Source organism: Triturus cristatus, chromosome 2_1, assembly GCF_964204655.1.
Source record: "Triturus cristatus chromosome 2_1, aTriCri1.1, whole genome shotgun sequence".
NCBI classification, from domain to species: domain Eukaryota; kingdom Metazoa; phylum Chordata; class Amphibia; order Caudata; family Salamandridae; genus Triturus; species Triturus cristatus.
Window position 1 is genome coordinate 940,142,761 of NC_140581.1, and position 19,465 is coordinate 940,162,225.

At 48.2% G+C, this 19,465-nt stretch overlaps 1 protein-coding gene across 1 annotated transcript in view; it reads left to right on the forward strand.

Annotated features, from left to right (window-relative positions):
- Positions 1 to 19,465, forward strand: part of KDM4C (lysine demethylase 4C) — a 1,697,337-nt gene that overhangs the window by 1,017,952 nt on the left and 659,920 nt on the right. Inside the window, exon 13 of the mRNA XM_085633463.1 lies at positions 4,158 to 4,345. Within this exon, the coding sequence (XP_085489589.1) occupies positions 4,158 to 4,345 (188 nt within the window). The remainder of the gene's footprint in view (positions 1 to 4,157; positions 4,346 to 19,465) is intronic.

Sequence of the window (19,465 nt, forward strand, 5' to 3'; positions counted from 1 at the left end):
AAGATGTTTTCTTCCTCCAGTCTGGCAGTGGATACCGCATGCCTATTGGGCCATTTCTCCCACTCTCTTTGAGAGACGCTTGCGCAGGTGCTGCCTCAAGTCCCGGAAGAGGCCCAGGCTGTGCTCTCCCAAGCTTTCAAGGACGGGAGAGATGCAGCAAAATTCGCCATACTGTGTGGTTTGGATATGACAGATTTGCTGGGCAGATCTATTTCAATGACAGTGTCCTTGAGGCGCCACACCTGGCTTCGTACAACTGGCTTCTCGGGGGATGTCCAGGCCAATTTGATGGACATGTCTTTTGATGGAACCCTCCTTTTTGCGGAAAAGGCAGACTCGGCCCTGGTCAGGTTCAAGGACTCTCGAGCTACGGCCTCTTCTCCACTCCTCATGGCCAGTCTTCCTTTTGCCGCTTTTGTGGCAGTGGAAGGGGTTTCCAGCCACGTCAGCCCTATCCTAGCCCCTGTTTGGGTCAGACTACCTAAGCCGTGCGTGGACGCGGTTCATTCCGTCCTCAGAATGCAGGCCAGAAGTCATCGCCCACACTGCCCCCGGCAGCCACAGCCTCCAAGCACTCCTAGGCTGATTCTGCAGGACCACACTACTCCAGTGGGTGGGAGAATAAGTCGTCATCTCCCCCGCTGGAGATCTATAACAGACAAGGGGGTCTTACAGGTGGTCCAGGAGGGCTATTCTCTTCCTTTCCTTTCTTTTCCTCCTTCTATTCCGCCAACTCAGGAACAGCTGGTGGAGGATCATTTGAAGTTGATCCAAGAGGAAATTACCGCCCTTTTGGCCAATGGAGCTATAGAAAGGGTCCGAGTTCCAGAAGTAGGTGGTGGCTGTTATTCACGCTACTTTCTGATTCCGAAGGGGCTTCGGCCCATTTTAAATCTAAGGACCGTCAATCTCTTCCTCAAAAAGGAAACTGGATGGTGGCGTTGGACCTGCAGGATGTATATTTTCACATTCCCATCCTGCCGGGACACATGCGTTACCTGCGGTTCAAGGTATGCCACGAGCAATTTCAGTTTACTGTGCTCCCCTTCGGCCTTACTAGTTCCTCTAGGGTGTTCACCAAGGTGATGGCGGTGGTTACAGCTCATCTGCACAGGTTAGGGGTGTCAGTCTTCCCCTACCTAGACGACTGGCTGTTGAAGGTGTCCTCACTCCAGGCAGTCATCTCCCACCTTCAGACTATGGCGGATCTCCTGCATTTGCTGGGGTGCTCTATAAATGTGCAGAGGTCACACCTGACTCCTTCTCAGAGGCTCCCTTTCATTGGAGCTGTTCTGGACACAGTGCAGTTTCGGGCTTATCCTCCTGAGCAGGGTCCAGGATATTCAGGTTATGATTACGATGTTTCAGCCTCTATCCTGGATTTCAGTGAGACTGACTCTGAGGCTGTTGGGCCTCATCGCCTCCTGCATCCTGTTGGTAAGACACGCCAGGTGGCATATGCGGGCTCTGCAGTGGGACTTGAAGTTCCAATGGGCACAGCATCGGGGAAATCTCACCGACGTGGTTCGGATCTCGGAAGGACTGCAAAGGATCTGCAGTGGTCGTTAACAAACCGTGATTGGGTCAACGGCAGACCCCTCTCCCTTCCCCAACCAGATTTCACAGTTGTGACGGATGCGTCTCTTCTGGGATGGGGCGGCCACATGGGAGGCGCGGAGATCAGGGGTCACTGGTCTCCGGTGGAGTCTGGGCTCCACATAAACTTGTTGGAGCTCAGAGCGATTCGTTTGGCATTGAAAGCATTCCTTCCCTCTGTCAAGGGGAAGTTAATGCAGGTGTTCACAGACAACACCACCGCCATGTGGTACTGCAACAAGCAAGGCGGGGTGGGGTCGTGGGCCCTCTGTCGAGTGGCCCTCTGTCTCTGGGCATGGCTGGAACATCAGGGCATAACCCTGGTGGTTCAACACCTGGCAGGTTCTCTGAATGCCAGGGTGGACGATCTCAGTCGTCGATGCCTTCAGGATCACGAATGGCGTCTCCAGTCGGAGGTGGCACAAGGTCTCTTTCAACAGTGGGGAGAGCCTTGGTTAGATTTGTTCGCCTCCAAAGAGAACGCTCAATGTCAGCAGTACTGCACGCTGGAGTTTCCAAGGCGGCTATCGCTCGGCGACGCGTTTCGTCACGAGTGGAGCTGAGGCCCGTTGTATGTCTTTCCGCCCATACCGCTCCTGCCCAGGGTTCTGAAGAAGGTCAGGAGCAACCTGGCCCAAGTCATCCTTGTGGCACCAGACTGGGCGGGGAGAGTCTGGTATCCAGAGCTTCTGAGCATGAGTGTCGATCCTCCGATCAGGCTGCCCCTTCGGGAGGATCTTCTGTTGCAGCACCAAGGGAGGGTTCTCCACCTGAACCGGTCAACTCTGCCCCTCCATGTGTGGAGATTGAGCGGCTGTAGTTGATGGCTTTGACCTTCCTCCCGAAGTCTGTAATGTTATTCTGGCGACCAGGCGGCCCTCCACTAAGTCGGTATACGCCTGCCGTTGGCAGAAATTTGTATTATACTGTACAGAAAGGTCTATTGACCCTCTTTCTGCGCCTCTTTCTACTGTTCTTTTGTTCGTTTTTACCCTTGCCCAGCAGGGCTCTGCTTTGGGAACTCTCAAGGGATACCTTTCTGCTCTGTCTGCTTTTTTGCAGCTGCCAGACCAGCCTTCTCTCTTTAGATCTCCTAGTGTAAATAGATTTTTGAAAGGGTTGGTTCATTTATTTACCCCTACACCCTTTGTTATGCCACAATGGGACCTTAATTTGGTCCTCACTTATCTGATGTGCGATCCTTTCGAGCCTTTGCACAATTGACCCATCAAAACAGCCTTCTTAGTGGTGATTACATCGGCCCGGAGGGTGAGTGAATTGCAGGCGTTATCCACCTCGCCACCTTGTCCTTTCCCAACAAGGTGGTGCTTCGCACCAGGGCATCATTCTTGCCAAAGGTTCTGACCCCATTCCATCTGGGTCAGTCCATCACTTTGCCTACCTTCTTTGCTCCCCACATCCCTCTAAGGAAGAGGAGCGTCTCCACCGACTGGACCGAAGAGTGTTGTCATTCTACCTTGACCGCTCAAGAGTTCCGGGTGAATGACCAACTCTTTGTGGGATATGTGGAAGCAAAGAAGAGAAAGACAGTGCAGAAAAGGATCACCTGTCGCTGGGTTGTTCTCTGCATTAAAATATGTTATGCCTTGGCGAAGAAGCAGCCCCCTGAGGGATTAAGGGCCCATTCCACCAGGGGAAGGGCTGCAACTACGGCCTTGGGACAGGGTGTCCCAGTTCAAGACATCTGTCAAACAGCGACATGGGCATCATTGCACACGTTCGCAAAACATTATTGCCTTGATGGTCAAGTGCGCAGGGACGGGCACTTTGCCTGCTCAGTCCTGCAAGACTTTTTAGTCTAGCTCATGAGTAAGCAAACCATCGCCGGGATGGTATGACTCGGGTATCTGTTTCAAAGGTAAGGAATCTGCAGCTAGAAGTCTCTAGCAGATGAACAAGTTACTTACCTTCGGTAACGCATTATCTGGTAGTAACTCTATCTAGCTGCAGATTCCTCACAATCCCAACCATACCTCCCCGCTTTGTGGACTGATGTTGTAGGTCTAGGGTTACTGCCCTTTCATGGCCCTAGTTTTGCAACCGTTTATGTGAGTCACTTCGTGGCTCTCCGCTTCTAGCGTGGAAAAATGAAAAGTACTGACTTCCGCGTGCTTGGGTGGTGCCTATGTAGGCACCGCCACATCATAACCGACGCCAACGACGTCACGCGGGGCCTTTTGGAGCCACCCGACATCGCGTGCACGGGGTATTGCTCAGCAAAAGTTTCTGGATCCAGCCTGATGCCTGGGAAATTAAAAGGTAAGAAATTTGCAGCTAGATAGTCTCTACCAGATAATGCGTTACCGAAGGTAAGTAACTTGTTCATTACGAAGATGGTTAGGACTGTATAATTAGTTATTGATAATTATTGTGCCATTACAGAAATTTAAAACTATTGTTTCATACTTTCAGTTGGTTTATGTTTTTAGTGCTCCAGTGGTTCAGTCGAAAAAGCGTTGGCTCGTGGTAATTCAACTAACTGTATTTTATTTTGTGTGGTCTTGCATATAGATTTATTTGATGCTTATTTTTATTTTTAGAGCCACTTGACATCCAAATAAAAGATGAAGAATTTTCAGAAACTGAAACTGAAGCTTGGGCCAAACCTCTTGTCTACCTTTGGCAGAAAAGGCCGTGCAACATAATTGCTGAAAGAGAATACAATTCATCTGTTGCCAAAATGGAACCCTATTGCGCTATTTGCACTCTACTTTTGCCCTATTACAGGGTAAGGATGATACATGCTAGTGATTTGCTTTACATTTACTGAAAGGTATTGGCTGGTATTTGAGGGGGGGGGCGCGCAGAAAGAGAGGCAGAGCATACAGGCATGAACTGCACTATTCTAATTGCATAGTTTTGTTGACCATATATTATAAGACACTCTTTAATGGCCTCGGGTCACCAGGGAGCAGTACAACTGGATTACACTTGAATGCATATTAAAACAAGTTATGTTGAAAAGAGCGGGTCTATGAGTGAAGTGGCAAAATTGCAGATAGTAATCTCCTGTCTAATAACAGAAATGTTTGTACTTATACCATCTGTTACCAAACATTCTTGCACACATGGGATTTCTTGACAAAGAAAGAGACTTGGTGCCCACTAGAAGTATGTGGTCACAAAGGTCCCTTCCTACATGCAAATGATTCTGATGGATACTTCTAAGATTCCTCACCATTTGGATACTCCCAGACTGAATCTGGAGATACTTTCATCAATTCTCTCCACATACTGGTAGGTGGCACCATATGGCTCTGCAGAAACTTCATATCAACCTGGTGCCATAGCCAGCCAAGATGGGTGGCAGGCGTGCCCTTAAACTCCATCACCCGCTATCATTATCCTGTGCTCCATACCCCATCAGAAGACACCCGGCAGGACCACAGCTCCCCTTCACTCCTTGGAGCTATTGGAGGAGCCCCTTTCGACAAACTCCTTTGCGGCTGGAGGACTGGAGCTGGCCACATGATGCTTCCAGGGGCATGCGCCCCCCGGGGCCTACTCTGGACCCATGCACTGGTCGTTGCACTCTTCCCTAGGTGCTGCAGGTAGGGCTGTCTCCAAAGCTAGGGAGACACCCTCCACTCCCCCCTCGGAGGTTTGTGCCCCTTTCGAGCTTTGCCCCCCTGGTGGCAGTACCTTCTGTGGCGGACATCTCCGTGCCCTCTGGCGCCCTTCCTCCTTGAGGGCCCAGAACGGTGAAGGGGTTGCAGCCCTTCGCAAACTGCTACTGGACATGTTTCAAACGTGGCTTTGGGTTGGGGACCACGCATAAGGCCCACCCGGGTAGGCTTACACACGACATGGAGGCCTCCTGGTCCTGGGGACGCCTCGGCAGTGTTACGGTGCGGCTGCATCAGCACCCTGAGGAATGGCGAATGCGAGGACTTTGTGGGGACTGGTGTGGGTGTTGTTGCTGCAGTGTTGAGGAGTGGAGCCTCGCGGTGGGGAGCCTTACACCGGCCGATGAGAAAATATCACAGCGCTGGCAAGTGGAGATACTCAACTGTAGATCCTCCTCCTGGGGTGACAGGAGCAGGGATGCCCCAGGGAGGCCCAGGCGGAGTTTGAGGGTCCCCAGCCAGCGGGTCATGCCAGGAAACCTTGCTAACCTGCCTATCCAGGAGTGCCTGGTGCCATGGGCCTAACCAGCCTTCACCCTCCTGTCCTAGTTTTTCAGCACACATTCATCAGCACAGTCCTATGAGGAGTTTTCCCCAAGTGATGACAGTGGAATGGAGAAAGGGCCTATAACTTTAGCCCAGTAACTGTTGCGGGCTGCCGGGGAATTGTTGCCTATGTTGGAATCTGCCAATTTTACTGACTTGGATCAGTCTTTGCTACCGTTCCTGTCTGGCGGGCGCGGTGACACTGCCGCTGCTTGGCATCTACTACTAGGCTGGGAGAATCCGGGCGCTGGGGGTCTCCTGAGCTGAGTGTGTCCCACTGGACATGCACCCCATGTTATAAATACACTATGGGAAAGTACAGGCCACCGCGACAGCAGCAGGGTAATACTGTTTTCCAATACACCACATCTTATCAGTCCACTCATAGACTCACTCATCAGGAATGCCCAAGCACCCCAGACACTTCTCTTGAGCGTCAGGAGGAACCCTCGCTGGCCGCCCGGCAAGAGGCAATACAGGGCTCAAGAGCAGCGCTGGAGGGCCACATTTCTGGGGTTTTCATTGAGGTGAATCTGCTGAGGGCGGACCTCTGCAAGTTGCCGGATAAAGTGGAAAACGCTGAAACCAACATTCATGCCCTGCACACAGAGGTGTGGCAGTTTGAGCAACAGGTCTCTCAGCTGCGGGACTTCGACACCCTGTAGCACCGAGTTGAGGATGCGGAAAGCCGCTTTCAAATGAATAGTGTGGTCTGCTGGCTTTCCCTGCGGCAAAACTTATGTTCCAAAGACTTGTCTTAGTTCTTCGTTATCGAAAGGGCCCGTAGGTCACTGACACCTCTACCTCCACCTGGGAGCTCCTCCAGGGGCTCTCATTACTAGTATACTAAATTACAGGGAGGGGGACTCAATCTTGTGAGCTGCCAGAGACGCACCCATACTGCAGTTCAAAAAGAGTAATAATGCAATTTACCCCGACTACACACAGAAGATACAGGAGCGGTGCAAGTCTTTCCTGGAGGTGAAAAGGAAATTACGCACAATGATTCTCAGGTACATGCTCCTATATCCGGCCAAGCTCTGTGATATCACATCAAGGTCCCACTTTTTTGAGCGGCCCGAAGACGTCTGTACCTGGCAAGTCATGTTTGGTGTACATCCTGACTGAATCAGACCCCTTCCCTCTCCGGGGTGGGCGGCGAGGCCTAGGTTGCCCCTACCCCAGAGGGGGTGACAGGTCACGGGGAAGTACCGTCCAAATTGTAGTTCTGGACGATGGCACCACTGATGCAGCTGAACTGGGGTCCCAGCGAGTGCCAGAGATGCTGATGAGTGCGGCCACACCGGACGGTGGAACAATGAACGCTCCCTCACACTCAGTGACATTGTCCATGACACTGTATTGCCCTGAGGTGCCCCCTGAGGTGCCTGGGTGCTCTCCAGGATTGCGGTGGGGCACCCCAGTCGCCTGCAATCTTCTATGTGAAGAGTGCGGTATTGGATAGTGGCTGTTCCTGGCCTGAAGTACCATTGAAGTATCTGATGAATCCTGTGTGTTAATGTCGACCCGTTTTTGCAACTGTTTCTTTTCCAGCGCATAGCTCAACCTTGGGTTGGGACAGGTGTGTTTGATGCCATTGGGCGGCTCTATTCTACATAAAAGGTTGTTTTATATTCGGTGTATCCCTAGTGTGTATCTATGGCGGTGACGTTGTTGCTACAGCAGGGACTGTTGGGAGGGGGGGGGGTGCTACTGGGTTGGGTTGGTTCTGGGAGGTTGCGGTCGCGATTCGGAACTTCCTGAGGCATCGATTTTTGTGGGCTTCTATGCACTTATGGCTTGCTATTACTTGTCCGAGCTGGGTAGGATATGTTAGTTATGGTTTTTGTTCTGCATTTCAATGGCTATACTGTCACCTTGTCACAGGGGGAGGGTGGGGCATGCCCTGCACATCACTCTATTATGAGTAATGTAGGATCTTTTAAGCCCCTTACATGGAATGCCAAGGGGTTGGGGTCATATCAAAAAGGGTGTAGAGTGCTCTCCTTCCTTAAGAGACGCAAGGTAGATATTGCCTGCCTACTGAAGACTCGCCTCTCAGACAGGTAAGCTACTAAATTAACCAAAAATTGGAGGGAACAATCTCATTTTGCCAGTTACTCGTTATTATCTCGAGGGGGGTGATTATCTGGATTGCTCTGGGGGTCCCCTTCGCACTTAGGCGAACGTGGATGATTGGTATTTATTGATCCAGGGCAGACTTGATGGGGAGAAGGTGGTCTTGGTCATCCATACATTGGGGCCGAACATAGACGACGAGACCTACCCGAAGGTGGGAAACGTTGTCTCACCAGCCTTAGGATCCCGGGTTCTGTGGGCAGGGGAATTCTATTGCGGAATAGATGGTACCCTCGATAGATGGTATTATGTCCGAATAAAAAACCTTGAATGACTCGCACTTCAGGAGGTCACTTCTCCTCTGGGACTTTTCGTTATTTGTAGAGCTCTCCATTCCTTGTCCAAAGAATATACCTGCTATTCACTGAAACACGGTATGCATAGCCCACTAGACCGTATTTTGGTACCCGCATCTCTGGTGTCCGGTGTTTTGCGTGGTGTCACATCTCCCACTACTTGTCTGATCATCCCAGTGCTTACTGTTAGATCGAGTGGGGGGGAGGACTTTGCGGTTGCCGATGACCTGGAGGCTAGCCCCAGAAATCCTGCAATATCCCGAGGGTGGGGTGTTTTGGCTGGGCCTAGGCGTAAAATTCCGCTCCTCTCATTGAGTTTTTCCCACTCCGGCACAGAGAGGAGTTTTTACTCTCTCGCGGCTCGCCATTGAGGAAGCTGCTGCTCTAGTAAAATATTTGCTCAAGCGTCAGAAAGAAGCTGGGCCCTGGTGCCGTTTGAGCTGATTTTACAGTGCGGGGCAAACTCTGGCACTAAAAATCAGCATGTGCAATGCAACATATCTCACTCCACTGCTTACAGAACTCCTATGAGCACAACGGAGTTTTTTTCACCACTTCGCAGAGCTCTGCATAGCGGAGCTCCACGATCTCCACCTGCACTGACAGATTCCTTTGAACTAAACTGGTCCATGACTCACTCGCAGTCACTTGAGTGGAAAACTATGAAGGTGGTGATTCAGGTACGTTGTATAGGCCTTTGCTGTGGGGTCTGGCACACCCTACAAGCACAGCTTCCATGGAGGGAGGATGAGTTGGTACGCGCCCAGTTGTTGGTAGCAGATAGGGAGGAGGAATTATTAGGGCAGCGATTGGTTTCCGAGGTGAGGGATAGGCTTGAGAAGAACACTATTAAATCATACTGCCAGCTTTTGCACAAGTAGGGAGACAGCTGTGGGTGGCTTCTGCCCTAGATTCTTTGGCAGGAGACGCCTCGCTCCCCCATTTTTCACCTTCGGTCCCCTCAGGGCCGGGAGGTCTACACACAGTGGGCGACAGTAGACCCCTTTAAACCCCATCTGGAGCAGGTGTATCGGAATCTAGACCCACCTGCATGGGCAAATTTTGATACCTTTCTGGCCTCCTTGCCGCTTTTCCAGCTGGGAGCAGTAGCTGGGAGTTAATTGGATGCTGACCCCACCCTGTAGGAAATCGGCAGCCTTGGGGCAGCTCCTTGGTGGCAAGATTCCGGGCAGCCATTGTTTTCCCCCCTAGTTTTGCCAGACTTTCGCTCCTGTTCTTACCCAACGTTTATTGAAGGTGTACTTGAAGGCCATCTGCGATCCTTTCTCTGACTATTGGGTGGGTTGCATCTCTGATCATGAAACCTGACTGATTCTTTGGTTCCATCGACTTATAGACCATGCACAATGATGAATATGGACACCAAAGTACTTTGCAAAGCACTTGCCCTTCATTTGCGACCAGTAGTTAGACAATTGATCCATGATGACCAGTGCAGTTTAATACCCGGTCATAGTTCCTCCATAAACCTGTGGCACTTAAGCCATGTCTTACATGAGGTGGAGGGTAGAGAGTAGGAATTAGTGGTACTCTCTACTGACATAGCCAAGGTACACTGATAAATTAAACTGCTTCATGCAGGTGTTTGGAGGCGATGGGGAACGGTACACAATTTCCATCCTGGGTATGCCTTTTGTATACAGAACCCACAGCCAGTGGGTGAGCAATGCTCCGTCACTTGGTAGATGAGGAGTGGCATATGCCAGGGCTGTCCACTGTCCCCTTTCCTCTTTGCGATCGCACTGGAGCCTCTCACAGTCTGGATCCGACAGAACATGACTGAGTGTGGGATTAAGGTGGGGAATGCTACACACTTGGTATCCTTCTATGCTGACGAGACACTATTCTATCTTTCAATTTCACCCTCCCCCCACCGGCGCTCTCTTCCCATCCTGTTGACATACTTGGCCGCATTCGGGAAGCTGCCAGGGCTTCTACTTAACCAGAGGAAATCACTGCTGTTTCCTCTGGGATTCCTGTCCGCCTATGACCTGGTCTTCCTACCGCCTATGCCCAGTCGTTGTAAGACTTATAAAGTCCATTATATAGACGTGATTGTGGCCTACACACAGCAGAAAAGTTTGCAATATTATATTAGAAGGGTCACAGATAACCTTGACTCATCTCTGCAGTTTTGGAATTCTCTTCCTCTCATGGGTTGGGTGGCCGTCTCCAAGATGGTTTTCTTGTCACAATGCTCGTACGTTCTTCAGCATTCCTTTGATACTGTACCACGCACGGTATTTTGAAGATTGCATTCCCTCCTAACCTCATTGGTATGGGCTGGGGGAAAGAGCAGGTTACCAATGAATCAACAGAAAACCTGCCAGGATAAATTCTCAAAGGTCCTCAAAAGGATCCCATAATAGAAAAAACAACAATCCGGTACAGACTATGGCAGATAGTCAATTATTTTAATAAAGAGTATTTTCTCATATTCAATAATCAGTCAATAAATAAAGCAATAAAGTAATAAGAACATATAACACTTATAACCACAATGCATATAGTCAAAGTGCAAGGTCCCACACAATCAATCAAACAGGCATTTTTCAATCATACTAACATCCATACAAAATCACGTATTCACAATTTAAAGCAATCCGTAACAACATCAGGGTGAATCACAGGCCACATGATGATAGGATGGAAAGAATTCGTAAAACATCCATAGAGTCAGGGTAGTGTCCGTCCAACTACCCGACACAATTGGACGCGCGTTTCGGTGTCTAGCCCCAGCCGGGGCCACACCTTCATCAGGGCAGAGATGGTCAAATCACACAGGGACCAACAAACAAAACTGGGTGGTGAAAACCAAACAATGTGTCCCCAGGGTAATGGACCAAGAATCACAGAATCGTTCCACTCCAGCATTGAATCAGCAAAGACAATTTGCCGAGATAGATGTGCCAATTTTCCTTCCTGTAATCAATAACCCGGCAGAATGCCCGCAAACAGCTACCGGATGGAGGGTATTATTCGTCCAGAACGGCAAATGAAAGATGAGCAAATTTCTGAGGTAGCCGTCGGGAGTTTCTCCGACGAACTGACCGGAGGATGTGCTTCTGGCGCGTGTAGCTCATTGGAAAGAGCAGGTTGGCCAGGACCCACATGCTGCTACCACTGGGGAGAGAGGTCTGGCAGTAGCTATTTTAAAACAATATTACTTAGCTTCTCAAACCCAACATGCTGCACACTGACTGGTAGAGGGCACCTTCGAGAAATCGCTCCTAGTGAATGCAGAGTGGTACTCTTCCCTTATCAGCTCCTGATGTCGGGGGGGGGGGGGAGGGGGATAGGGATGTGACATTGGTACTGTATCTTATCTGGCACACAGCCTCAATGTAGGAGCGGATTTCTTAGGTGGTCCTGGGTGCGGCTCCTTTCGCCAGGGAATTCATCTTTTGGGATCTTCCAACATTTAGCGCTCTGGGGGAATGCATGAATCTCTCAGCCTGGAGGGAGGTTGACTGCCAGATGCTGTTGGACTCGTTCCCCCTACAAAGAATTTCTCACCTTTTGAAGCACCACATGAAAGCTTCTTTGTAGGGCCAGGTCAGCTCTTTCAACATGCCTGTGTTGCAGCCATAGTCCGGAAAGTATGGTCAACATTCCCAGTGGTCCCCTGCTACAACGCTCACCTTCCCGGTCCTGTTGGAGCAGAGGTCACCATTTTGTCACCCTCTTATACAGGGCCATGACAGCAGATTGTAAACGGACCCCATTCCCTGGACAGGAGGCATGGGAGGGTGACCTAGGGGTGTAACTGTCGATCTGATGCTCTACTCCCATATATGTTGTTTTCCGACAACTCTAAAATAATAAAGATAGTTTGCCAGGGACGATGTCTCCCCCAAAAACAACAGTTTTCAAGCGTGGTCAGCAGATGCTGGCCACAGACCCAAATTACGTGTTCCTAGGTTAGGTTGCCGAGGCTACAGTCATGACTTTGTCATCTGATAAGTACACACTAAGGCAGTCAGGCAGTGGGAGAAGAAGCTCTACATTCCATAGCAAAAGTGGTTGTGTTAGAAGCAATAGGCCTTCTCCTTGTCAAGGGGACGTTCTCAGTTAGGAAGTCTGCCCTGTCTGAGGCAAGTCTCCTTCCTCCTCAAAGTCTTCTGGTAAGACAAAATCAAAAATGTGCTATAACTGCAAAAAAGCCATTCTGAATACGTCCCCATTCTGCTACTACAAAGTCTGGCAAAAAATCATAGGGTGACAGTTGAAGGGTCGAATAGCTTCTGTTCCAAGCTGATCCCACCTTTAGCCCTGGCGCTCAGCAAATTTCTTGGGCTGTCATCGACCACACACCAGATATCATCTGGGAAGGAGGACATGCAACAAATTTTCCAGATACTGTCATCTCCATTTGGTGTGCCTATAGGTTGCGATGTTCCACATGGGACTCCGCTGACGCAGACTATCCACTTGTGCCCTGTTCTTAGGACTGTACCTAAGCCAGTCAAGATTCACTCTGGACCCAGGTCCACCATAGTTCCTTCTGTGCCAGTACCAATACAGAGTCTGGCACAGCCAGTACTGGATGGATTCAGTTAGTCTCTAACCTCGAACAGATAGTGGCCTGCGCAAGATCAATGTCGCCCTCTGTATTAATGACGGCCCAACGGGTGGTTGTACAGCCAGACTTTCAGCCTGTGGCTCTCCCTCAATGCTATTATTAACCAAGACTAGAAGTGCTCTTTGACTCTGATTCCGATGCAGTCCGGGAGCATACCTAATGTCCTTCACAACACTGAAGATTACGAGGAGGCAGCCAGTCTGCTTTCCTCTGAGTACACAGACAAAGGGATTTATTTAGACTTGCAGTATGCCAGTAGGATAAACTCTTAACTCGAAACAGAGCTTGCCTCTCCACCTGGTCCACCAATGGAAGAAAGTTGCTCTATTGCTTTAGTTGTGCAGTGAGCAGCAGAAGTGATAGATGTTCAGTTCCTACAATGGAAACTAAAGCCAGTTTGATGCAAAATCTTCCGCCAGGTTCTGCTTCATCCGAGCCTCTAGTACCCTTTAACAAGTTCCTTACACACACGTTTTTTGGCCACTTAGTCTAAGCCTTGCTGAGATGCTCCGATCAGCCGACCTGTGACCAGGCGGTGCAGGCCAGCCTCTGGCAACCCTGGATCTCTGTTGCAGCACCCAATCGCTGAAAGCCTTGTGGTGCAGGTATCCACAACTAAAGTCAACCTAGATGCTTTTTCTGCAATCCTCCGTTGACCCCAACAAGTAGTTAAAATGTATCAATGCCTTTGGTTAAAAAAACAAAAATAGGAACGTTTTCTCAGCTTGTACAGCTTTATACAGTCTCTGAATGCAGTGTACCTCTGGGCTGGTACGTCCATTAATTATGGGACATGTCCAGCAAGATCTTGCCAGACATCCCAGAGGACCTCAGGACTGCACTGGCCCAAACGATCCAAGATAGACAGGATGCAGCAAGGTATGTATTGTGCACAGACCTGGACACCGCCAACTGCATACTTTGTGCTGTTGGGAATGGTTTGGTGCTTAGAAGGCACACCTTGATCTGATCAACTGGATTTTGAGGGGATGCCCTAGGGATGGATCTAGACTATTCAGAGAAAAGGCTGATTCAGTTCTGCCACAGCTCGATCCTTGGAGTTATTGTCTTGAGCCAGACAGTCCAATAGCAACATAGAAAGGTTAGGGGCTATTCCAGAGGCTATCTTCCAACTGTGTCAACCTTTCTAGCCTGTACAGCAGCAAACATTTAGAGCAGAGGGCATGGCGGTGGATGAGGCTGTTCACTCCAGGATGGAAAGCAATCCTCCAACTCTTACTTCCCTGCTACTGCAGTTCCCAAGCAGCCTTAATTTGCCCTTCTAGCCCCACAAACAGCTGGTGGGGGCAGAATATGTTATTTCCTCCCTGGTTGGCTAGCCATCATGTCCTCGTGAGGGGGGAGACCTGGGCGCTGACTTGCTGGAGGGCGCCTCTCCATTTTGTGCCCTTCTTCAGCCCCATCTCTATCCACCAGCTGCCCGCGTTGCAGCGATCAGGCAAATCGGTCAGTGCCCGCTCCAAGAAACCAGCCTACAATCAGCCGCTCCGCCTACTCGACCAACAGCATGACCAAAGGTAAGATCCTGGCGGGTTCGAGGGGTCTGAAGACTTGTTGAGGGTTGAGCATTCCTGTGCCTCCATCACCAGTAGTACAATTTTGAAAACGCCGCCACCACCGCTTGGAACCACCTAGGGCCGCCTCATGCAGCCACCTTCTTTCTTCGTCCCCTGTCTCAGGGTCATGTCATGACAAAAAATAATGGTTTCTTTAGCAATACCGTGGGCAAATTATATCAAACCCATGCTCGAGATATCTATGAGTATGGCGAGGCCACAGGTGAACACCTGGCATTACGTCTCAGACAAAGGGCAGCAGCAAATAGCATCGTGAGGCTCAAAGGGAAGAATGGGAGCGTGGCCACAGATCCCCAAGAAGTTCTGGAAATCTTTGCCGATTTTTAAAGAGAGCTATATCAATCAAGGCATAATATACCGGCCGTGACACCGCTGGAAGCGGAGGTAAACTCCCCTACGGTCATGCAGGAACTAGAGGAAGATATGTCAATAGGGGAAGTCAAAGTTGTGCTTCAAGGGATGGCCTCTGGAAAGGCAGCAGGTCCAGACGGGTATCCCTGTAGAAATTTATAAGGTTTTACAGATGGAACTTGCCCCCATCCTTTTGGAGCTTTTCATAGCGGTTCAGCTCAGGGGTATCCCGCCTAAGTCTTGTCAAGAGACTAACATCGTATTCTTTTTAAAGAAAGGGAAAATGGCAAATGACCCGTCTTCATATAGACCAATAACCCTAATAAATGCCGAAGAGAAACTATATTCTAAAATTATAGCATGCAGACTAGCTAGAATTATTACACCTTTGGTAAGTCCGTGGCAACACCGCTTTATACCAGGAAGAGGGACAACAGATCATATTCATCTAGCAATATCATTATTTGGCATAGCAGAGGCTGCAGGGCAGCAGATGTCCCTTATACTGCTCAACGCACAAAAAGCATTCGTCCAGGTCAATGGTCATACCTTTGGGAAAATCTGCGTAAAAAGGGATTTGGCCCACGCTATAAAAGCTGTGTATATCCAATTCTTTGCAAGGATTCAATTTATGGGTAGGGAAACAGAAAAGATCCCGATAGCCCAGGGAACAAAACGGGACTGCCCTATCCTTTTCACACTATATATCGACCCCCTTATAACTGCAATTATACAGGCTCAAGATATCAGTCCACTTGCGGTCAGGGAGTTTAAAACCTAGGTTTTAGCGTATGCTGATGATATAGCTGTCATTACCCAACTGGTGCATTAGTTAGAATTAAGGAGCTGGTCCTAGAATTTGGTAGGGATTCTGGGTATGGTTTAAACACAGATAAGACCAAAATAGTCTGTACTAAAAATACGTGTCTGCAGGACCCCCCACAAAACGGAGACTGCTACCTATCTTGGGATTGCTATCTCAGCGCAGGTTGACTCCATTTGGCATATTAACGCGGAACCTCTTATAGAGAAGATAGGCTGTGACCTTAGAAGAATAGATAATCTACATCTCTCTATTATAGGAAGAAACAACGTAATACAAATGACAATGTTTCCCAAGGTTCTCTACTTCGTTGTATTCCATTGGAACCAGCAAATACCTTTTTAAGAATATTAACGGGATGTTCTCACAATTTATATGGAACTATAGAAAGATTAGAAGATGCATTACATACATGACATTACCGCAAGATAGGGGGTCATGGCAGTCCCTAATCTTTTGTACTATTATTGGGCCATGATGTTGCAGCAAATGGGCATATTGTTTAAGTACAAGATAGAGCCAACCCCACCGTCCATTTTCGAACTGGCCATTGGTGGTGCAGCACCAGGGATTCTTCTGAGACAGCTGAAGGGAAGCTACTGCAAAAAAACCTGGTTTAAGCCTCTCAGGGCAGCCTGGAAAGTTTGGCACAAAGTCTGCAAACATTTGGAAATCCTGAAAATACAAAGATACATCTCCTTGTGGCGCTAATCGAGCTTTCCTGCCCCATTATATGATATAATGGGAAAAAGCTGGGAACAGGTAGGAATTAATAGCATAGGCGACATGCTGGATTGAATGGGGTTCTCATTTACAGAACTCCAGGAGAGGTACGGGGTGGAATCTAATTCTCTCTTTGAATATGTCCAAATAAGGGAGACAATCCGTCCTTTAGTACCACAGGTTTTAAACAAAGGTAGAATACTGCTGTTAGAGCGCCTGGTCTGTAAACATTCATCCATTAAGGATTTATATTCCATTATGCTCATGGCTAATGAAGATGACATTTCGAGAATCGAAACCATATGGGCAGACAAATTGGGGAACCCTGATGTAGATCTAAGTAGATCACTGTGGCTGTCTAAAACAGTGTTTTTATCAGCTAATTTAAAAGCGCAACATTTTAAAACAGTTTTCAACTTATATTTTACACCTGCGAAACTGTTTACCTGGGGGAAACGGAAAATGACCACTGCCCAAGGTGTACAAAAGGCCCCGCAGATATTGTACACATGTTCTCAGAATGTTCTAAACTCAATGATTTAAAACAGGCGGTTGAATCTTTTCTGTTTAAAACTATTTCAGGACCGGTCCCATTATCTCCAACTCTGATGCTACTAGCCTGTGATGTAAATTCCCATGTTTGTTTTTGTTTCATGGTAACCGCAATTTTGGGCATTTTAATTGCAACAAAATGGAAAGATGCGGATCCTAGTCATATCAAGCCTGTTATGTCAAGCTGCTTTATATTTTTAATTTTGAGATGGGTTTATATAAATGTAAAGGTCAAAGGGCGAAGAAAAGGGGTATACAAGTGTGGCACCCACTTATTGAATAATAGATTAGATGCACCTATTTGGTTATTGCTTGATATTGTATGACTTGCTGCTTTATATATATTGTTTATTGTAAGGTGACTGTATGTTATGCTTTCCTGAGTACAAGTAAATAAAAAAATTAAATAAAAAAAAGGAAATCCATCACGTCAGACTGATGGGTTTTACAAATTGTTCCGATGGGCTATGCTTTAGTTTTCATTTTTCCCTACCACTTAATGCCCCCCTCCCATTTTCAACACCAGAACGATTTTCAGAGGTCCTATCTGCTATCTTAATACAAGAAGTCAATCTCCTGTGGTGCAAAGGTGCCACAAAGCAGATGCCAACTTGGAGAGGGGCACAGGATGCTATTCGCACTACGTCCTTGTGCCGAAGAAGAACACAGACCTCTACGCTATGCTGGATCTCCTGCCATTAAATGCCTTTCAGAAGAAAGGCAAATTCAGAATGCTCAATCTGGCTCAGACCCCCTCTGCTCTGGATCCAAGTGACTGACTGTTGTTTCCCGACTCGCAAGGCGTATATTTTTATATACCCGTCCTGCAGTATCTGGAACTGCCTCAGGTTCACAGTGAGAGAGCAGAACACTTCCAATTTGCTGTATTGCTCTTCAGCCTTACCTCACCTGTTCACTAAACTGATGGCTTTGGTCACAGCTTATATGTGGAGGTTGGGAATAAATTTATTTTTGTACCTTGATGACTGGCTGTTCAAGGTGAACTCGCTGAAGTCAGTTACAGACAACCTCTGGGCAGGTTAAAATCTGCTTTAGGTTTTTCATCTCTGAATTTAAGTCCCACCTGATCCCTTTGCAGAGGATTCCCTTAATAGCATTTATACTGGACACAGTGTGTAAGCACTGAAGAAGCAAGTCCAGCACATGCAGGATATGATCCCTATGTTTGGGATCTGTCCAGAGTCTAGTCCTGAGTCTGAGAGGATGGCTGAGAAGCTTCTTGGCTTCTGTCCTCGTGCACCCTCCTCATCCCATACGCCAGCTAGCTCCAGACCCTGCAATGGAATGAAATATTTTAATGGTCCCAGCACCGGAGTTGCCTCTCCAACGGTGTCCAGATCTCCCAAGAAATGGCTTAGTATCTCATACCAGATAAGCACCAGCCTTACAATTGGCAGGCTACTCTCCCTTTATCACCTAGATGTCAGTTGTAACAGATGTGACTCTATTGGATTAGGGATGCCTTCTATTGGAAGTGTAGATCTGGGGCCTCTGGTCTCTAGTGGAGACACAATTCCACATGAACCTTTTGGAGTTTCTGATGAACTCTCTAGCCTTGATTGCCTCGCTACTGACCATCAGGTTTCCAAGTTAGATTTGGTTACGTTGTCACCTGCAATTTGTTCGAATTGCTACATGTCTGAGGACGCAGAAGGAGAAAGATCAAGAAACCGACACCAGCAGGCAGGGGTACGCTTATAAGCAGCTCTCTTCTATCACTTTCGACGCGGTAGAAATCACCACTGAGCCATATGGTGGCAACCTCTACATCCGGTCTGGTGTTTGGGAGTATTCTTAAGAGGAGGAATCTGTGGTTAGATAGAGTATCCACCAAAAAGAGGGTCACCGAAGGCAAGTAACTTGTTGATAACATGTTTGTCTGTTTGCTGTCTGGTAAGTTTGTATTTCATATGTTTTTTTTATTCTTAAGTGCAATTGCATATTGCAAAGTTTTGCCTTAGGCTTATGAAGTATTTTTGTACTGTGCACAGGCAGCAATATTGGTAAATACCAGATTAATATCACCTGTTTCCTCTTGCTGGCAGAGGAGTGTCCCTCCTGTTAATTTATCAAAGGTGGTACACAAAGCAGTGTATAATGAAGCAGGACAGTATTAACTGACTTGCCAGTGGAAAGTTGACCACTGTTGAAAGCTTCACTGATAATGTTAGGAATGGGATAAGGATAAACGTTTAAAAACTAATAAGAGTAGTTCCGGCTCAGGTGGTTGTAGGCCCGTGCTTGTACCCTTTTTCTCTGCACAATAAAATTTAAAAAAAAAAAAACTAATAAGAGTAGAGATATTGGACATTATGAAACCAATGATTCCATTGGCCTTGCTTGCATGGAACTGCACTTACTATCAATTTACTGATCAAACCATCATTGCTGACCTCATCCTTGCCCACAAGCTTGACCTCTTATTCCTAACAGAAACCTGGCTAAATGACTCCTCTGCACCAATCCTAGACATATTAGTCCCACCTAGCTATGACGTTATAAGATCAGACAGACCGAATAGACTGGGTGGAGGCATTGCCTGCAGACACCACAGTGACCTCGCGGTGAAT